Source organism: Trichechus manatus, unplaced genomic scaffold, assembly GCF_000243295.1.
Source record: "Trichechus manatus latirostris isolate Lorelei unplaced genomic scaffold, TriManLat1.0 scaffold00057, whole genome shotgun sequence".
NCBI classification, from domain to species: domain Eukaryota; kingdom Metazoa; phylum Chordata; class Mammalia; order Sirenia; family Trichechidae; genus Trichechus; species Trichechus manatus.
Genome location: NW_004443993.1, coordinates 11,219,308 through 11,239,645, shown reverse-complemented (window position 1 = coordinate 11,239,645; position 20,338 = coordinate 11,219,308). Strand labels below are relative to the sequence as shown.

The window sequence follows — 20,338 nt, the reverse complement described above, 5'->3', positions numbered from 1 at the left end:
GGGGAGCGCGCTGCGAGGTCGGCCCAGCCTGGCCTCCTGGAAGTCCGGCCACCCACAGGCCACAAAGCGCAGTCCCCACCGTCCACCCCTCCACAGAGATGAAGGTCATCGTAGGCATTGGAGGGTGAGGGGGACGGAGGGAGGCGGGGAGCGGGGGAGGCCGGGCTCCTGCCGCGGGTCAGGGAGTTCAGGGGGGCCGGGGGAATGAATGGACAGCTACCCCAGCGCCTGAGGTCTCAGGTCCCCACTGCCCAAGGTCTGAGCATGAAGAGGGGTCTCTGCCTTGGGGTTCGGCATCTCCGGCAGGGAAAGTGGGTGCAGGACCTGATTCAGCACCCCATCTTTTTAGTTTTCCAAATGGAAATAATTTTTCTTCTTTAAACTCGGTGTCAGAACAAACATCAGTCGGGACAGGAAATTATAGAAAGCTCAAGGAGACCTGACTAAGGTGGGGGCCGTCCTTGCAGGCTCCCCACCCTGGGACAGACACTAGGGGGGGCCTCCCCAAAAATGACCTTCCAGGTGGATGTGTGTACCCTCTGCCTTCGAAGCCTTTCTGCATGACCTTAGTTGCCTTGAGGACCCGGCTTCCTGCTCCATCCTTCACCTGGAGTTCTAAACTCTCCATTTATTACTGATGAGACTTTTTCAATGATGCAGGAAGCATTTGAGGTCCCTGGGTGGGGGAAAAGGAGCCCTGGTGGCACAGGGGTTAAGAGCTCGGCTGCTAACTGAAAGGTCAGCAGTCTGAACCCACCAGCCGCTCCAGGGGAGAAAGATATAGCAGTCTGCTCCCGTAAAGATGACAGCCTTGGAAACCCTACGGGGCAATTCTACTGTCTCCTATAGGGTCGCTGTGAGTCAAAATCGACTTGATGGCAGTGGGTTTGGTTTTTTTGGTTTAGGCAGCAGAAATGATTTGCACTCACCTACTGACCTAAAGGTTGGCAGCTCAAACCCACCCAGTGGTGCTGGGAAAGAAAGGCTTGGCAATCGGCTTCCATAAAGATGACAGTGGTTGAAACCCCTATGGAACAGTTCTACTCTGCAACGCATGGGGTTGCCATGAGTCAGAATCAACTCGACAGCAACGGGTTTGGGGTTTTTTGGCTTTGTGAAGCATTTGGCACGGGCAGAGTCTGCTTCACAGGCCCGCTACACTTGCCAAACTGGGTTTAAGGTTCTGTCCCCGTCTTGAAAGTCTTAACACTTTTTGGGCAAAGGGCTACACATTTTCATTTTGCACAGTGCCCGGAAAATTCTGTAGCTGGCCATTTTAGTAATGACTCGAATTAATGTTAGATGTTATAGAAACCTGCTTTTTTCTGCTTATTATTGGGGGAAGGGGGCTTTTCCCGTTGGCTGTTTAGCGGCTGCTGCTTGTCACTGGGAGTCCCTGAGTAGCACACACAGTTAAGCGCCCAACTACTAATGAAGGGTTGGTGGTTCAAACCCACCCAGAGGCACCTCGGAAGAAAGGCCTGGCAATCTGCTTCCAAAAGGTCACAGCCTGAAAACCCTATTGAGCGGTTCTACTCTGCACACGTGAGGTTGCCAGGAGTCAGAGGTGACTCAATGGCAGGCGCTGTGGTTTATTTTGGTGGTGGGGGGGGCTTGTCACCTCTTCCACACCCAGCTTTGTGCCCCTGATCCCTAAAAGAGGGACGATTGAGTTAAAGTGACAATACTCACTTTAAGGTCTTTACGAAATATCACCCCAGTTGCCTGCCACAATCTCTGTCCTTTGTCACCATTCTTTACTCTCTTTATCATAAGGCTGCCAGCTGTCCCGGTTTGCCTGGGATGGAGGGGCTTCTGGAACATGACACTTTCAGTGATAAAACCAGGAGAGTCTTGGGCAAGTAGGGAGCATTGGTCACCCCACTTGGCCAATTGCCTGATTTTTTTTTTCCTTTTTTTTTTTTTTGTCTTGTCTTGGTTATGAATGAGGTTGTACATCTTTTGTTTATTTTATTTTTTATTGTGGCAAATATATATGTCACAGAGGTTGAACATCTTTTTTGCTTTGCTTTGTTTTTGGGGTTTTTTGTTTTTTTACTGTGGTAAATATGTATGTCACGGAGGCTGAACATTGTTTTGGGGTTTTTTTGTTCTTCTGTTTGGTTGGTTTTGTTTCATTTTTTATTGTGGGACTGTGGTTTTAGGAGCCTTGACGGCACAGTGGTTAAAGAGCTCGGCTGCCAACCGAAAGGTGGGCGGTTCGAACCCCCTAGCTGCTCTGCAGGGGAAAGATGGGGCAGTCTGCTTCTGCAAAGATTACAGCCTTGGACACCCTGTGGGGCACTTCTAACCTGTCCTATAGGATCGCTATGAGTCGGAATCGACCTGACAGCGTGGTTTGGTTTGGTTTGGTTTATTGAGGATTTATATCTTTTCATAAATCGATGACCTCTTTCTGGTTTTGGAAGTGAAGCACTAGCTTTTTCTATTGCAAACATTTTCCCCTCAGTTTGCTTAAAATTTTGGCTTTTTTTTTTTTTTTAAAGCCATAAAATTGTTTAATTTTTAAGTCCTAAAAAAAAATGTTTTTAAGCTCTAAATTTGGCTTGGGCCTTAGTTTCCTTGTCTGTAAAAATAGAATAAAAGTCCCACCTCCAAGGGTTTCCATGACGATCAGGTAAATCGTTCCAGGCACAGTGCTTGGCCTGACCCTACCTGTGATATGTCTGCGTAAGTGTTCGCTTTTTTTATGCTTTGTGCTCCTTTTTGCTGTTCAGAAAACCTCCCCTGACTCTGCTTGTTGCCATTAAGTCAACCCAAACTCATGTGTCAGAGCAGAACTGTGCTCCATAGGGTTTTCAATGGTTGATTTTTCAGAAGATTGCCAGGCCTTTCTTCCAACGCACCTCTGAGTAGACTCCAACCTCCAACTTTTCAGTTAACAGCCAAGCACGTTCACCATTTGTGCCACCCAGGGACTCTCCCTGACCCTAGATGAATAAAAATATTCTCTTGTCTTCGCTAGTTTTACGGTTTTGTGTTTGTCTAGTCCTGGGGAACCTGTTTGGAGGGAGGCCCCTGGGACAACGACAGATATAGTAGGTCAGGTTGGACATCAGACCCCATTCTCCCATACACCCACCTGCCCTGGCTCTTGTCTGCCTGGTAGACGTAGATGCAGAGGGTCAGGCTGGACCTCAGCTGTTCTCCCGTGGCCCTGGCAGCCTCACACACACACTGTCTCCCCAGCATGACCAATGGCGGCAAGACCACGCTGACCAGCAGCCTCCTCAAGTCGCTGCCCAACTGCTGCGTGATCCACCAGGATGACTTCTTCAAGGTGCTGTCCTCGCCCAGCGGGTGAAGGGACACCAGCAGTCGGCCAGGCCTGGGCCAGCCCCACCCTCTGTGGCGCAGTGGCCTCATGGATACAGGCTTCCCCTCGCCTGACCCCTCTGATCGCCCTGGGCGAATCCGGGCCAGGAGCGCGGACGTTCGGACTCCTGTTCCCTGAGCACCTACTGTGTGCCCAGTCTACTCCCACTGGACACCCCACAGTAGGGGTCCCCACTGGACAGATGAGGAAACAGATTCTGAGAGGGGATGCGCCACTCTGGTGCCACTGGGGCCTTTCAGGCTGTAATACCCTTTGTCCCTCTATGCCCCTACTTTCCCCATCTGCAAAATGGGCTCAGAGCTGCCCTCACTGGTGTCTCCAGGGTTCGGGGCGGGGGGGAAGCCGATGGGGGGTGAATGGGTGTAAAGTCCCCTCCATCCTGTTCCCACCTGTCACAGGGCAGGATCTGAGAGCCAGCCTGGCACTCCATCCCACCTAGACATCCACTGCAGGGGAGGGGGCAAGGAGCTCCAAGCAGACCCCTGCCCACAAAGGCCCTGTCCCCTGGGCAGGGTCGGAGAGGTGGGCGCGGGTAATGAGCCCGGCTTGGGGTGCTCTGTTTCAGCCCCAAGACCAAATAGCAGTTGGTGAGGACGGCTTCAAACAGTGGGATGGTAAGGACGCCTGGTGCACCCCCTGCACCCCCTGCAGGCCTCCTCATCCCGCAGCCTCCCTCTGACACCCCCTCTCCCACCCCCAGCGCTGGAGGCCCTGGATATGGAGGCCATGCTGAGCACGGTGCAGGCCTGGGCCAGGAGCCCCCGCAAGTTCGCCCGCGCCCACGGGGTCAGTGTCCACCCTGACGCCTCGGACACCCACATCCTCATCCTGGAAGGCTTCCTGCTCTACAGCTACAAGTGAGTGGCTGTGGGCCAGGTTGGAGACTCCAGACCCTTCCAGGCGTCCGTGAAGGAGATCCAGTCCAGGGGCAGCAGGAGGGGCAGAGCTGGGGTCAGCTCAAGGGACAGGGGGAACACCCCACATGTCTTGGAGAAACTGAGTCCTCCCTGCTGAACCTGGGCATTCTCAGGCAGAGCAGTGGGCTGGGCTGGACGCCTGCCCCACTGTATGACGCTGGGCAAGGCATTGCACCTCTCTGTGCCCATCGAATTGGGTGGGAGGATCCCATCCCAAGGTCCCTGGGATGTTTGTGCTCAACTAATAACTAACAGTTTGGCAGTTTGAACCCACGCAGCTGTGGTGCAGAAGAAAGGCCTGGCAATCAGCTTCCATAAAGATCACAGCCAAGAAAACCCTATAGAGCACAGTTCTACTCTGAGGCACGTGGGGTCTCCAGAAGTCGGAATGGACTTGACGGCAATGGGTTTGGTTTTCTTGGATCCCATCCTCAGGGGGACCCCTGCCAATGTGGTCCAAGGGGCTGATGGGGGGTCCTTGGGGATCCATTAGGGGTGTTCCCGGTGCACAGTGGGAGATTGGCCAATGCTGGTCCCCTTCCTGGCCTCTAACTTAATGACCCAGACACCCCCCACCCTCCTGTCTCTATCCAACGGGCGTCCATGAAATTCATCCCACCTGGAGGGTCCGTGGGGGCCAAGGCCAAGAGGACAGGGTATTTTGCCCCAGGGGAAGGAAGGCTAGACCACTGACCGTGTCCCCCACCCCCAGGCCCCTGGTGGACTTGTACACCCTAAGGTACTTCCTGACCGTCCCCTATGAGGAGTGCAAACAGAGGCGGAGGTGAGCCTGGGGGACAGGCGGGGCCGGGCACAGCCCAGGGGGGACCAGGGAACCCGGGAATGCCCAGGTGGACACAGGACCACCAGCAGTAGGCCAGCGAGGGGCGGGCACATAGCTGGGGAAGCCCACGGCGTGGACAGCGAGGTCCATGCTCCCCCCGCCCTGTGTCTCCCACACCCATGGGGTAAGGACACCACAGGGACACCCAGACCCCGGCCCGGGGCCTCTGACTGAAGGGCCCTTCCTCACTGGACATCCCTGACGCCGACCTAACTCGGGTCTCCCAGGGCAGATAAGAGGGCCACGGTCCACTCGTGGGCTCTTCTTCGGCCAGTGTGGCCACTGCTCACGGTCACCCAACTCTCTCTGCAGCACCCGCAGCTACATGGTCCCCGACCCCCCGGGCCTCTTCGACGGCCACGTGTGGCCCATGTACCAGAAGTACAGGCGGGAGATGGAAGCCGATGGCGTGGAAGTGGGTAAGCCCCAAGCAAGAGGAGGCCCAGGGCGCAAACGTTCACAGCAGCTTTCTCCATAATACCCCCAAAGTGGAAACCACCCAAGTGTCCATCAGCAGACAAATGAGTAAACATCCATACATCAGCCCCTCCCCACTTGGGACCATTTGGAAAACCTGGAAGTCCCTCTTCAAGTCTCACTCACAGGCCCTCTTGCTTTTGGTCCAGTGGCTGTTTGATTCCAGCAGCCTGACTCGGCAGGCAGGCAGCCTTTCTCCTGACCCAGCAGTCTGCCTGTCCCCCTTCTGAGCTGGCCACCTGCCCGCTGGCGGAGGTCCATTCGGTAGCCCAAACCTCAGCACTTCCTTGAGCGTAGCCCCTCTGATTTCAGTGTACCTGGATGGCATGAAGTCCCGCGAGGAGCTGTTCCACCAAGTCCTGGAAGACATTCAGAATTTACTCTTGAACCACTCCTAGCTGGGAGAGGAGGGGCCAGCCCTCCCCTGGGACCCAGGCCTGCAGCATCTGCTGATTCTGTGTGGCCATTTCCCTCCGGGGAAGTTTGTACATGAGGGCGTGGAGGCCCCACTCACCGTGGCTTATGTATTAAACCTAGTCTTGTTCTTATAAACGTTGGTGTCCAGTGTGTTCTCTTTGAGATGCTAAGGGGGACTCTTATGTCCCCTGCTGTTGTTGTTGGGTGTTTTGGAGTCGATTCATGGTGACCCTGTATGACAGAGTAGAACTGCCGCATTGGGTATTGTAGGCTGTGATCTTTACGGGGGCAGATCGCCAGGCCTTTCTTCCATGGAGCCTCTGGGTGGTTCAAACCTCCAACCTTTGGTTAGCAGCTGAGCGCTTAACAGTTGCACCTCCAGCACTCTTGGTAGAGCTCCAGGCAGTTACCGTCTACCTGGTGGGCCTGCCGATGTGACCCAGTGGGCTGATCAGGGGTCCTTGAGGCCTCAGTTTCCCCAGATGGGAACTCTCCTGCGAGCTTTCAGCAGACAAGACAGTGCAGCTGGGCAGCCAGACCCAGGCCTGGGGCTGCACTGGATTTTCTGCCTCTGGTTTCGCGCTGAGCCTCACCATCTCCAAGCCTCTGTCTTCCCTTCTGTAAATTGGGCTGATACTCACTTCACAGGGTTATGGGGAAGCTCTCGTGAACCCAAATCCCTATAAAGCACATAATTCTATCCCAGGAACCAAGCCCTCCCCCTTGTCCGCAAAACTCATGTCTCCCCAGGCCCTCCTAGCAGCCTCAGTAAGACATTTTATTATGTACATCCATTTCACAGAGGGGGAAAGTGAGGTCCAGAAAGGGTCAGTGGCTTGGCAGAGCTGGGACTGGAACTCGGGTCTCCCCAGACTCTGTTCTACCTGCCCAAAGGAGGCTGGAAAGTCGGGTGAAGAACTGAGCCCGGTGTGACAGGAGTGGGGGCACCTCTAGGCCTGAGGGCGGCACCCCGCGGCTGGACGCGGAACTGCAGTTGCCAGCTTGCTCAGTCCAAAGGGGCAGAAAAGCCCCCCAATCCAGACAAGTTTGGACAAAGTCAAAGAACATTTGGAAATTATGAAAAAATAAATAAAAAGAAAGAAGCAATTATCATACGACCCAGCAATTCTACCCCTAGGCATATTTATAAAATTTTTTAAAAACTTGCCACTGAGTCAATTCCAACTCATGGCAACCCCATGTGTGTCAGAGTAGAGCTGTGCTCCACTGGGTTTTCTTGGCTGATTTCTCAGAAGTAGATCGCCAGGCCTTTCTTTCGAGGCACCTTTTGGTGGGTTTGAACCATCAGCCTTTCGGTTAGCAGCCAAGCACTTAATCATTTGCACCACCCAAGAACTCCCCTGGGTATACACCCAAGACATATGAAAACAGGGAGTCAAACAAATATTTACACACAAATGTCCCTAGAAGCATTCTTCCTAATACCTCAAAAGTGGGAACAACCCAAGTGTCCATCAACAGATGAATGGATAGACAAAATGTGGTCCATCCACACAATGGACTACTAAATAAAATTTAAAAAAACTGCTGTCGAGTCGATTCCAACTCATAGCAACTCTATAGGAAAGAGTAGACTGCCCCATAGGCTTTCCAAAGCAGTAATTTTTATGGAAGCAGACTGGCACATTTTTCTCCCATGGAGCAGCTGGTGGCTTTGAACTGCTGACCTTTCAGTTAGTCGCCAAGCATTTTAACCACTGCGCCAACAGGGCTCCTTCAATGGACTATTCCTCTATTATAAAGAGCAATGAAGTTCTGATACGTGCAACGACATGGATCAACCTTGAAACCATGCTTAGAGAGAGAAACCAGACTCAAAAGGTCACATGTTGTATGAGTCCATTTATAAGAAATGTCCAGAATAGGCAAATCTGTAGAGACAGAAAGTGGATTAGTGGTTGCCTAGGGTTTGGGGGAAGGAGAATGGGGAGTGACCGCGAATAGGTTCAGGGCTTCTTTATGGGGATGAAAGTGTATTCTAAAATTAGATTGTGGTGGTGATCGTACAACTCTGAATATTCTATAAAACATGGGGTGAATTGTGTGGTATGTGAATTATGTCTCAAAGCTGTTAAAAAAAATCCTTCAGCACTTGATTAAAAAAAAACACAGTTGTGAATTTTATTTTATTCGGTAGTATTTTAACATTTATGCATTTGCTAAAAATGCTTTTATCCTGATAGAACGGGAGAAAAACACACAACAGAACTCAAATTCTTAAAAAGTCCAGACTTACTGGACCAGTTGAGACTAGAGGACTCTTTACACCTTGAACCAAAACTATTCCCCTGAGGTCACCTTTTAGTAAAGTAACAGATTGGCACACAGAATAAAGGATATTACTCATGAGTACGGTGTTCCATTAAAAAAACCATCTATATGAGACCAAAAGATCAACAATTACTCTAAAGCAAAGATGAGAAGATAAGCAGGCAGGGAAACTAGATTAATGGAAGAGGAACAACCAGAATGCAATTAAAGAGAATGCTGATGTGTTGTGAAAAATGCAACTAATATCACTTAACAATTTATTTAGAAATTGTCAAGTGGGAACCTAATTTGCTGTGCAAAATTTCACCGAAAACACAATAAAATATATTATTTTTATAAAATTTTTTAAAGGCATGCATGCCCATCTCATTAAAATCTAACTAACAGTAATGACTGTCACACTGATACAGGCACATGTTTTCATGGAGACCAAATGGTAGTTCTTTCAACAAATGTGTTTTGGATGTCAACATCAGAGGTCATCAAACTACAGCCCGAGGGCAAAGAATGTTCTTCATGGTTTTAAATGGTTGGGGGAAAAAAAAAAAGAAGAAGAGTTAAATTTTATGACGCACGAAAAGTATATGGAATTCAAATCTCAATGTCTATAAATAAAGTTTTATTGGCACAGGGCCACGCCCATTCATGTACACATAGCTTTTGTCTGCTTTCTGGCTACAAGGGCACGGTTTAGTTGTGACAGAGACTGTTCTGTAAAGCTGAAAATGTTTGCTCTGTGTCCCTTTGCAGAAAATATTTGTGTGGTGCATTCCAGGTCTAGAGTGGGGGGCCGTGGGGAGAGGGGCCAGCAGCGGTCAAGGTCGATGCACCCTGGAGGGAGAAGGAGGAGGAAGGAGCCTGGGGACCCGCCAGAGCATGCCCTTTGCCACAGGCACGGAGTATGGCCAGGTTGACCTGCCATCACTGGGTCCAAAATAGCCCAGGACAGGGCAGGGAGGTGGGAGACGTGATTCCGGGGCACCCAGCACCCTGCCTGCCCACTTGGGCTCCTGGTCATTGGTGTTAAAAATGACGGTGAAAGGGCCATAAAGTGAGCAGCGTGTCCTGGTTTGCCTGACATTTTCCCAGTTTTAGCATTGAAGGTCGCAAGTCCAGTAAACCCCTCCATCCTGGGCAAACGGGGAGAGTTGGTCACCCAAATAGGGATCAGCCACCTTGAGAGACCAGATTCTATTTAATTTCCCTTGTCTCTAGGGCTCAGAGAGGGAAATGGACCTGCCCAACTGGCCGGCCTTTTTCCCACCAACATATGGGAGGGATCCCTCTTACGCCTTCCAGAACAATCCTCCTCCCCGAGGGCATCCGGAGAGCCCCACCCCAAAGCTGCCCTGCGGCTGAGTTGCTCTGGGTACAGGGAAGACACGGATGCCTCTGTCCCAGCTCCCACCCTCCTCAGACACAAGCTATGATTTAAGTTTCCCCAAAGACAAGCCAGAGGTGCCCCCTTCCGTTTCTGATAAGAACCCCCAGGTGTGCCCCTGAGTTGATGCCAAACGGTCTCCCCAGACCCAGGGACACGAAACACCGAAATCTCCTATGTCGGCACACGAGTAGGGGGTCCGGAATCTGCTGCCTCCACCAAACCCCGACCCGGCCACCTCCTAGCAAGGCGTCCTCGGTCGGGTAACACACCTCCTCTGAGCCTCAGCTTCCTCATCTGTGCGCTTAGCACAGCTGTTGGTGTTGCTGGGTGCTATCGAGTCGATTCCGACTCCTAGAGACCCCCTGTGACAGAGTAAACTGCCCCGTAGGGTTTTCTAGGCTGTCTTCTTTACGGGAGCAGATTGCCAGGTCTTTCTCCTGCAGAGCCGCTGGGTGGATTCAAACCACCAACCTTTTGGTTAGCAGCTGAGCACTTCACCCACCAGGGCTTCTACTTAGCGCAGCACTGGGGCCTTATTATTAAAAGTGCCTGGTGTTTGTTATTCATGAGGATGCTGGTGAACCTGAGGCCTGCCCCTCCCCCTGGGCCAGCCTCGTGAGCAGGGGGAGGGAATTTACACCTGTCGGATACCTGTCAGGCGTTCGGGGGGCGGGAATTCTCCTCACCCTCAGTGAGATGCATGCAATTTATTCCTTTTCACAGATGAGGAAAGCGAGGCTGGGGGAGACGGAGTTCCTTGCCCAAGGATACATTTAAGAGGTGAGGTTAGGCGTCAAGGCATCTGACATCAAAGTCCCTGGGTGGTGCAAATGGTGAACGTGCTTGGCTGCTAACCGAAAGGTTGGAAGTTTGAGTCCACCCAGAGGTGCCTCGGAGGAAAGGCCTGGCAATCTAATTCCAAAAACTCAGCCATTGAAAACCGTATGGAACACAGTTCTACTCTGACACAGATGGGGTCACCATAAGTCAGGGTCAGCTTGATGGCACTCATTGGAAATAACACTCAAGCCTCCCTCTGAAGGAGCAGTTACTCTGCCCACGACACCGTCACCCACAACCCAGGCTCTGTCCACTGTCTATGCAGTGTGCTCAGCCATGGAACCCAGTCACCTCTGAGGTCCTCTGCCCTGAAAGTGTCCCCACCAGCTCCCAGTGCCACCCACCGCCTGAGTTTGCCAGAATCTCCTCTGGAGCCCTGCCTGCCCGCAGGGCCTCCTAGGACCCTCAACTGAGGCCCAGCCCCCAGCACCCATGTGACTTAGCACCCTTGAGACTTCTCCTCCTCTTCCCAGCTCCACGGTCAGGGTCATGGCCGAAGACCCCCCTGTACTGGGTCTTTACTAAGTTTCCATCACGATTCTCACTTTCTTTATATTTTAACTGAATTCAATTGAAAAGAACACTTGGTGGTGGTGGCGTAAACGGGAAAAACCTGAATTTTTAATACACGTTAAAACAATCCTATAACTCTGAGAACTAAAAATGATTGACCACCCCAAATAAAATGCTTTTATCACTGAAAATCATCCCAGGACTCCCAGCGCAAAGCATCCCAAAAGGTCCGGGGCCAAGAAGCAGCTCAGGTCAGGGGTTCTCACCCAGGGCGATTCTGCCCCACTGAGGGACACTTGGTGATGTCCGGGGACGTTTATGGTTGTCATAACTGGGGTGTGGGTGGAGGCCAGGGATGCTCCTCAACACCCTATGGTGCACAGGACGGCCCCGCCCCAGAGAAGAATCTGGCCACCATGTCCGCAGTGCAGAGAGGAGAGACCCTGCATTAATTATTTAGAAAAAAATCAAGTTCAGTTCCTGCTTACACCACACACCAGAATAAATTCCCACTGGGTCAGACGGTACAAACCAGGGGGACCCCCCCAGCCCCTGTGACCTCCCTCCTCTCTCCTCCCCACTCAGTGTGTGGATTTCAATATGAGCAGCGTCCTAGGATGTCAGTAGGTCAGGTGATTATGGGACGCATAGTCTCTTGGGCGTCAGTGGAATCCCCTAACCCAGGGGTTCTCACCCAGGGTGATTCTGCCCCCCAGAGGGACATTCGGCGATATCTGGGGATATTTGTGGGTTTCATGACTGGGGGGAGGGTGCTACTGGCATCGAGTGGGTAGAGGCCAGGGGTGCTGCTCAGCACCCTACAGTGCACAGGACGCCCCACCCCAGAGAAGGATCTGGTCCCAGCGTCAGCAATGCTGGGATTTGGGGAGGGACTGTCGTAAAAGCAGAGCATAAGCCCAAAAACTCTGCCGTTGTCCCCCAAGGCACACAGCGTGGGACAGGCTGTGCAGAGTGACCCCAGAAAAGGGCTGAGGGCCCCACCCTGACACACACACATTCATGCCAGCACCCCGTGGCTGACACCTTTCTGGCCAAGTCACCCCCACCCTGAGGAACTTGGCAGGGCCCTACCTGGCCCTTTGTCCTCTGCCCAGTCCCCACTTCCTTGATCCCTGCAGGGCCCAGGGTGGCAGGGAGCCCACCTGGGGTGGGGGGGTTCTGGGGCAGCTGTCCCAAGCCACAAGAGAAGCTCCCCACTCACACTGATGCCCTGAGCGGGCATTGATCGCTGGCTACTGGGTCACCCTCCCTGTCACGTGCCTTGGCGGGGATCTCAGGATTCCTGCAGGCAAGGAAGGCAGGCGGGATCCCCTGGCCCGCCACAGGACCCCAAAGGCCCCTTGCTGGAGCCTGACCCCTCGGCAGCCTCCCCTGTGGGACGCCCATCTGTGGCCCCCTGGTGGTCAGGAAGATCTGACCCCACCCACCCAAGCCCACCCTGGGGAAGGGGCAGTGGGCAAGGCCCACCAGATGGACGCAGCAGCAGACAAATGGACAGAGGACCTTCCATCCAGGACCAAAGTGCCCAGTCCCAACAGCCCCTGAGGGGGACCCCCAAACCTAGGACGGCTGCCAAACCAGAACTCAGTCCGCGGCCCCTCCCTAAATGTCCTAACAGCCACAAACCCACCCCTCAGAGAGGCAGAGAGGTCCTGGGAGGTGGGGAGCCTGGGAGGTGGGGAGGGGGCCCTGAGAGATGGGGGGTGAGGGGTCCAAAACGTTGGGGGTGAGGGGCCCTGGAAAGTGAGGAGTAGGAGTCCTGGGAGGTGGGGGTGAAGGACCCAGAACATGGGGGTCTAGGGGCCCTGGTAGGTGGGGAGTAGGGGGCTCTGGGAGGTGGTGAGTGAGGGTTCCCAGGAGATGGGGGGACCCTGGTAGGGGGAGGGGGACTCTAGGCGGTGGCAAGAAAAGGGTTCTGGGAGGTGGGGAAAAAGGAGCTCTGGGAGGTGGGGGGTGGGGGGGTCCTAGGAGGTGGGGTGTTGAGGCCCCAGCGCCTGCCTCCAGTCCCCCCATTCTATTTCAGGACCATCCCCCCACCCCTACCCACCCCAACATCTGCTGCCCCCATCAAGTAGCACTCAAACGCTCTCAATTCAGCAGTTCTCTGCCTGCGCAGCCCCCGCCCACGTCCCAGACGGCCAAAGGCGACCTCCCAAGCAGCCCCACGTCGGGTCGGGCGGGCGACTAGTCCTTCCAGCGCCAGGCCCCCAAGGGGGTGTCCTGGGGGAGGGCGGCAGACGGCGGGGGGCAGAGGACAGCGCTCATGGCTTCAGACCGCCCCACGCTCTCGGCCGCCCAGGAGGCCCCCACATCCACCCAGTGGGTTCTGGGGGACCTCGGGGCTCCCACAAAACGCACTTGTCTCCTCCCCATTCCCATCATCAGAGCTGCGCCAGCACTGGACAAGGTCAGGGGACAGCAGAGTGTCAGGGAGGACGGACGATGGTCTGTCCTTCTCCAAGCTGGAGGGGCGGGAGGGGGGCTGCAGGGCTCCAGGGGGTTCACCGGAATCGACCCAAACACGGCTCATCCGGACTCTGAAGAGCTGCGTCATCAGAACACAAACCCCAAGGGGGCTGGCGACAGGGGACAAAGGTCAGGGGGTGGGGGTGGGGTAGAGACAGCACCAGACCTCGGTCCCCACTTTTCACCTCCCAAGGGGCCAAGACAAGTCACACATTACCACAAGACAAACATGCACTCTGGGGTCGCCTGGCCTGGGCAGGGGTCCCCGTCCCTGACCCCCTAGGACAAGGAGAGCCAGTGATCTGGCTGGGCCCCTAAATAGCTCAGCTGCCCCTCCCCCTGCCATCTCCCCTGCTCTCGGGCCGTGACGCGGCTGGGCTGTCCTGGTGGCCCCCAACCCGCCTGGGACAACTGGGTGCCACCACGGTTCTGTGTTTCAGACGTCCTGTTAATGGGGGGGGGGTCTCGTTTCACCACTGTGTGTCACCATCCCGGCCACCGGGAGGGGCCGCGTTCTGCGTGGGGCCGGGAGAAGGGCCGGGGAGAAATGGTTTTGGTACTTACTTTTCTTTTTGTCTCACAACAGGGGGGTTAAAGTCTCGGGGGCTGAAGGAACCGCTCGGGGCTGGCGGGCCTGGCTTTATAGGGGCAGCCCGTGGCCTGGGCAAACGCACCTCGATTATTAATAGCAGCGTCCACGGCGCCTGCAGCTCCATGGCCAAGTACGGTCAAGATGCAGCAGCTGCGGACTTGGCTGGACCCAAGCCCACTTCACACCCGCTCCGAGCCCCCAGGGTAGGACAGAGTGACCCATGCCCCCCACAGGAGGTGGGCAGCCACCCAGCGTGACTGAGCGATTAGTAGGTCTGAGCCCCTGGGTGGCACAGTTAAGCACTTGTCTTAGTCATCTAGTGCTGCTGGAACAGAAATACCACGGTGGGTGGCTTTAATGAACAGAATTTATTTTCTCACTGTTTCGGAGGCTAGAGGCCCAAATTCAGGGCCCTGGTTCTAGAGGAAGGCTTTCTCTGTCGGCTCTGGGGGAGGGTCCTTGTCTCTCTTCAGCTTCCGTTCCGTGGTTCCTTGGCGATCTCCACGTGGCGTCTCCCTTCCCCATTTGTGCTTGCTTCTGTGCCTAATCTGCTCTTTTTATATCTCAGAAGTGATTGGCTTAAGGCGCGTCCTACGCTGATGTGGTCTCATTAACACGACAAAGAAAGCCCTATCCCCAAATAGGATTACATGCACAGGCATTAAAAATTAAAAAAGAACACATTAAACACACTGCTGACTAGTCAGTTTGACTCGCCGCGACCCTACAGGGTTAGGATTTGCAACACACATACAACTCAATCTGTAACAGTGCTCGACTACTGGCCCAAAGGTTGGCGATCCCAACCCACCCAGAGGCACCTTGAAAGACGGGCCTGACAATCTGCTTCTGAAAGGTCACAGCCTTGAACACCCTATGGAGCAGATCTACTCTGCACACGTGGGGTCGCCACCAGTCGGAATCCACTGACAGCAGCTAAGGACAACCTTGACATCTGGCAGAGCTGAGTGTCTCAGTCACCTCGTGCTGCTGTAACAAATACCACAAGTGGGTGGCTTAGGAACAGAAATTCATTTCCTCACATTTTTTTTGTTGCTGCCATCGAGTCTATCCCGACTCACAGCAACCCCGAGTGTAGAGTAGGACTGCTCCGTCGGGCTTTCAAAGCTGTGGCCTTTTGGAAGATCTCCAGGCCTTTCTTCCGTGGTACTGCTGGGTGGGTTCAAACAGCCAACCTTTGGGTGAGCAGTCGAGCTGGAACCTTTGCGCCACCTTAGCAGGGCGTGGCTCAGGGGGAGACCCTGGTCTCAGCTTCGGAAGGCCCAGCGTGCCCCGGTTCCTTGGCGCCCTCCACGCGGCATCTACCCTCCCCCCGTCTAATGTGCTATTTTTATAACTGGGAAGTGATGAGGCCTAGGGCGCCGCCTACACAGCTCTGGTGAGAATGAACCGTCCCCAAAGAGCAAGTGTGCAGAGACAGACAGCAAATTAGTGGTCGTCAGGGCACTGGGAGGGGGTGGGGGTGCCTGCTGCTGGGCGCGGGGTTTCCCTCTGGGGTGCTCTGAAGCTAGACAGCGGTGACAGTCGCGCTAAAAACCACTCAATTGTACATGTTCAATGGGCGGATTTTATCGTATGTGAGTATCTCAATTTTTCACTTTTTTTTTTTTTTCTTTAAAAAAAGAAGCTTGCCCATGGGGGTATGGAATGAGGTAACAAAGGTGCCAGCAGAGGCTCAGAATTTCCACTCCAGGGAATGAAGGGTCAGGGTGGCCCCGCCTTGGAATGTTCCAGACAGAGGCTGGGCTGAGCTGCTGAGACAGCCCACATCAGTCAGCAAGGGGAAGGGATCTGCCTGCCTGCCACCTCCTGGGAACACCTGGGACTGCCTTGCCGAGTGGGGGCACTGTGGACGCCTGTGGACATGCCCAGCGCCCTCAGGCCCTGTGCTGGGGTCTCCACTAGGGGGCTGGAGCCCCGCAGACCCCTTCATGCTGGGGACTCCCATGTGTGACTTGGCAGCGTCTTGGAAGGGCAAAGGGACAGGATACCCCTTTGACCTGTGTCTGGTGACCCCGAAACTTTCCTCTCACTGCAGAGAAAGGACGAGATTGGCCAGGCCCCAAGAGAAGCAGAAGCAGAAGCCTTAAGAGATGAAACTCCCAGGGACTCCCCAATGCTGGCTGTCCCACCAGGTCTGCACCACAGGAACACCGGTGTCGGGGAAACTGGAATTTTATTTTAGCTTCAACAGGCACGTTCTCATATATGTGTGCACACGGGTGCCGATGGAGCTCCTGGATGGGGCCACACCAGCCCCACTGCAGCCCCCTGGGCACAGACCTCGGCTAGAAGGGTCCCTCCCTGCACTCCAGGGGTCTTCGGCTCCTGGAACCCATTTTCACAGGAGCAAGAAGCACACAGGCGACCCTCCCTCAGGCAGCCAAGCAAGACATCACTGAGCAGGTTCCCCGAAGCCACCAACTCGGGCGGGGCGTGCTGGTGGAGGGCGGCCCCCAGTGGCTGGCGGTGGTACTGCAGCCGCGGGCGGGAAGCCTCCACAGCGGGAGGTTGGGAAATGCCAGGGTTTGTCGCAGGGCAGCTCCAGGGCAGCTCCAGGGCAGCTCCAGGGCAGCTCCAAGCCTCGAGTGCACTAACGGGCACGGGTACGCTCCCTGGAGAGAACACAGATGTGCCAACCTCCCCGTGCTGACCCTTTGGCCAGGACTTGGAGTGACGAGTCCCCCCTGCCCACTGAGGCAGGGCAGTTGGGTGCCTTTGGGGGCCGAGGCCGCAGGGACAGATTGTCCCAAGGGCGGCTGCAGGCAAGAAGGCATGCCCACTGGTGAGTCAGGGTGCTGGGGGTGCTCACTGGAAGCCTGCACCCCACGTTACTAGGGAGCCAGGAGGAGCGGGATTCACCCCATCACCTCGGCAGGGGGATGGTCTGTGGGAGGGGAGCGCTGCGGCCACCCCCTGCCCCGATTCGGTAACACAGGCTTTTGCAAGCATTTCCTTTTCCACAACCCCCCTTGCCCCCACCACCTCCAGATCAAAATCTCCTCAAGGGCGGGGTCTCACCCTCTGTTGCCCGTGACCACCCAGGGCAGGGCATGTGGCAGCGAGGCCATGTGTGGTGGACAGTGGGCGTGGGGGAGCTGGGCTCCCGTTTCTGGTATGGGGTGGGGGGCTGGGCTGCTCCATAGGTGATGGAGCCCCCCAACTCCAGGAGTCCTGGCAAGGCCCGCACACCCACAGCACACCTCGCCAGGCCTCCTGGGCACTGAGCCGGCCATGAGGGACACGAGAGCCGAGGAGTCAGGCCCTGCAGCCGCCAGGCCCAGGGACGGGCTGCTGCCCCCTGCCCAGCGGGGCATGAGGTGCCCATGTACACCAGCAGCAGACCCCGCAGAGTTCCCTGTTGATGCTGCAGAGGTGGGGCTGGCTTCCCTGCCTCCTGCCTGCTCCCCCACCCCAGGCCCTGAGTATCTGGGTCCCACAGAGCACTCCAGCCAAGCGCCCTCAGCCCCCGGCCTTGGGGAGGGTCCCCAGCCCACCTCGCCCCGGGTGGCCTAGCGCAGGCCACACTCGCCCGCCTGCAGCTTCTCCAGCTCCAGGGTGCGCACCAGCTCCTGCACGAAGTGCATCTCGGATGCCACCTGCTTGGCCAGAGCCTCATAGCGGTTCTCCAGGCGGCTGAAGCGGCGCTTGAGGCCGCTGGCGCCGAGCAGGGCGCCCTTGGCCTCCTCCTGGGCCTGCCGCTTGAGCGCCTCGGCTTTGTGCAGCTCCTGCCGCAGCCGCCTCAGGTCCTGGCCGATGCTCTCGTTCTCCTCCTTATACCAGGCCTCTTTCTCCTCATAGATGGCCGTCAGCGCCTCGATGTCCTCACGGAAGAGCCGCTTGCTGTGCTCCAGCTCGCGCAGGCCCTCCTCGGCCGCTGCCACCTCCTCCAGCACCTTGGAGAAGCGCTCGAAGTTGATGTAGGTGTTGTTGGGCGGCATGCTCGAGTGCGACTTGATGGTGTACTCCTTGAGGCGCGTGGTCTTCAGCCGCCGCCGCTCCGGCTTCCGGCCGCTCTCCTCGTTCCGCACGTTCCGCCGCTTGATCGCCTGCGGGGGCAGGGGAGGGTAGAGGGGGCCTGGACCAGGGATCAGCCCACCAAGGCCACATCTGGCCCTCCGCTTGTGTTTGTAAATAAAGTTTTATTGGCACACAGCCACGTCCATTTATTTATGTATCGTCTATGGCAGCTTTCCAGCTACCAGGGCAGAGCTAAGTGGTGGTGACAGAGACTGTCTGATCTACGAGCCAACAATCTCTGGCCCTTTAGAGAAAATTTGCAGACACTGAGCCCCAACACATCTAAGATGACCACCCCCCGGCCCGATCCTCTGGGGGCTCCTCCCTGACGGTCCATCACGCCTGTGGCCCTCACACGGGAAGAGACCACTCCGACCCCAGAGAAGGCGAGGACTGGCAGAAGAAAGGGCCCCAGAATGGCCTGCCCTCCTCACCTTGATCCAGGAATGCTCCAGGCTCTGAGCGATGGTCATTCTCCGCCTGGAAGAGCCCCCAAACTGGGTTAGTCACACACGTGCCATCTGCACCATCCCCCATGGCCAGGGGCACAGGCCAAGTGGGGCCTCCAGCCAACCCGTGCATACATGGCCCTCAGGGCGGCCAGCCCCGGGGAAAACCGTGAACCTGCGCCCCCAGGCCGAGCATGCAGCTCGCTGGGCCAACCACGAGGAACAGCCAAGGGGCACGTGGAGGGTGAGCTCCCGGGGTGCTATGTCTCTGGGGGGTTGATCAACAGAACTGTGACCCAGCTCAGGGTTGTGACTCTGGCCCCCATGGACTGGGGGCGAGGGGGGGATGCAAGCCCAGGGAGGACCACGGCAAATGAGGGCACTATCCGTCACTGAGGGACCAGTGTGGCCAGGACTTTAGGCTGTTCCAGAAAGAAACAGAAATCTGGAATTTGATGTGAAACCCAATTTTAAAGGTTGGTAACAAATTTTAAAAATTCCTGAAGACACAGTGTTGCCCAGATGCACGTGAAGGCCGTCCACAGGCCCGTCTGCTGCCTCCAGTCCCGAGAAGAAGCAGAACCCAATTCGTGCAAAAGGAGGTGGCAGCGTGGAGGGAACGAGGGTGGAGGGGCCGGGTCCTGCCACGTCGTCACTAAGATCCACCCCAGACTCCTTGCCCTACCCCACCCGAGGCTCTGGCACTCCTACTTGGGGTCTTTACATCCTACCCCGCCCGAGGCCCCGGCTCCTACTTGGGGTCTTTGACGAGCAGCCGGCGGATGAAGTCCTTGGCCAGCTCACTGGTGTTGCTGAAGTACTCCTCGTCGAAGTCATAGTTCACCGCCGAGATGTTGGTCAGCGTTTCCTGCTTGGTCTCACCCAGGAACGGGGACGCACCACTCAAGCTGGCAGGCGGACAGACACGGGGGCTCAGGGGGCCGCCCCAGCACCACGCCACGCCGCTTCCTGGGCTACCACCCACAACGCCACGAGCGGAGGGAAGGCTGAGGGTGGGTCCCCAGACCACTCTACACATCTAGATTCCCTAGCACCTTCTCCCCAACATTGCCCTGACCGCCCCCACTGAGGGCCGCTAAACGGAGCGGGCAGGTTAGGCAGAAACTCAGAGTCTACACAGCCACAGTCTCAGAGGGTCTCTTCCAACTTCAAAGGGGCAAGTCCTAACCACCACGGTGAGATCTGGCCAAGACCACTTTAGCCAAGCAATCAAGGTCAACGTCACCCACGACAGGACTTGTCCCCATCACGTGCCCCCTGACACGACGCACTGAGAGGGACATCCTGTCACCTGTGTGGTGTCCTTTCCAACAACACACAGAAAAAACAATGGCCGTCGAGTCGACCCCAGCTCCTGGAGACCCCATGTGTGTCAGAGTAGAACTGTGCTCCACAGGGTTTTCAAGGCTGGGACCCACTGAAAGCAGATCACCAGGCTTATCTTCCGAGGTGCCTCCGGGTGGACTCGAACCGCCAACCTTTCAGTGAGTAGTCGAGCACATTAACTGTTTGTGCCACCCGGGACCCTTTGTTAATTCACCCAGTGTTTCCTGAGCACCTGCGACAGCTCAGCCCCTGGACTGGGTGCTGCAGGTCCTGCGGGGCAAGCCAGGAAGCCCCTGTGCTTACAGCTGCCAGTCCTACTGCCCAGAGTCCACCCAAGCTCCACTGGCTGCCCCTCCCCCGGCCCTCCTCCGACCCCCTCC

General features: G+C 55.9%; 2 protein-coding genes across 2 annotated transcripts in view; one reads left to right on the top strand and one right to left on the bottom strand.

The window, feature by feature from the left end:
* The first annotated feature begins 98 nt into the window (after positions 1 to 98).
* Positions 99 to 5,994, top strand: NMRK2 (nicotinamide riboside kinase 2). Its single transcript, XM_004378640.1, has 7 exons — positions 99 to 124; positions 3,211 to 3,301; positions 3,924 to 3,972; positions 4,059 to 4,215; positions 4,988 to 5,059; positions 5,432 to 5,538; positions 5,909 to 5,994. Exons 1-7 carry the CDS (start codon positions 99 to 101, stop codon positions 5,992 to 5,994), a joined length of 588 nt encoding a protein of 195 aa, XP_004378697.1.
* Positions 5,995 to 16,308: 10,314 nt separating this feature from the next.
* The window catches only part of DAPK3 (death associated protein kinase 3), a 15,832-nt gene continuing 11,802 nt past the window's right edge, over positions 16,309 to 20,338 (bottom strand). The window contains exons 7-9 of the mRNA XM_004378465.2: positions 19,367 to 19,519; positions 18,597 to 18,642; positions 16,309 to 18,191 (exon numbers count right to left, since the gene is read on the bottom strand). Of these exons, the coding sequence (XP_004378522.1) occupies positions 17,655 to 18,191; positions 18,597 to 18,642; positions 19,367 to 19,519 (736 nt within the window). The 3' untranslated portion in view covers positions 16,309 to 17,654. The remainder of the gene's footprint in view (positions 18,192 to 18,596; positions 18,643 to 19,366; positions 19,520 to 20,338) is intronic.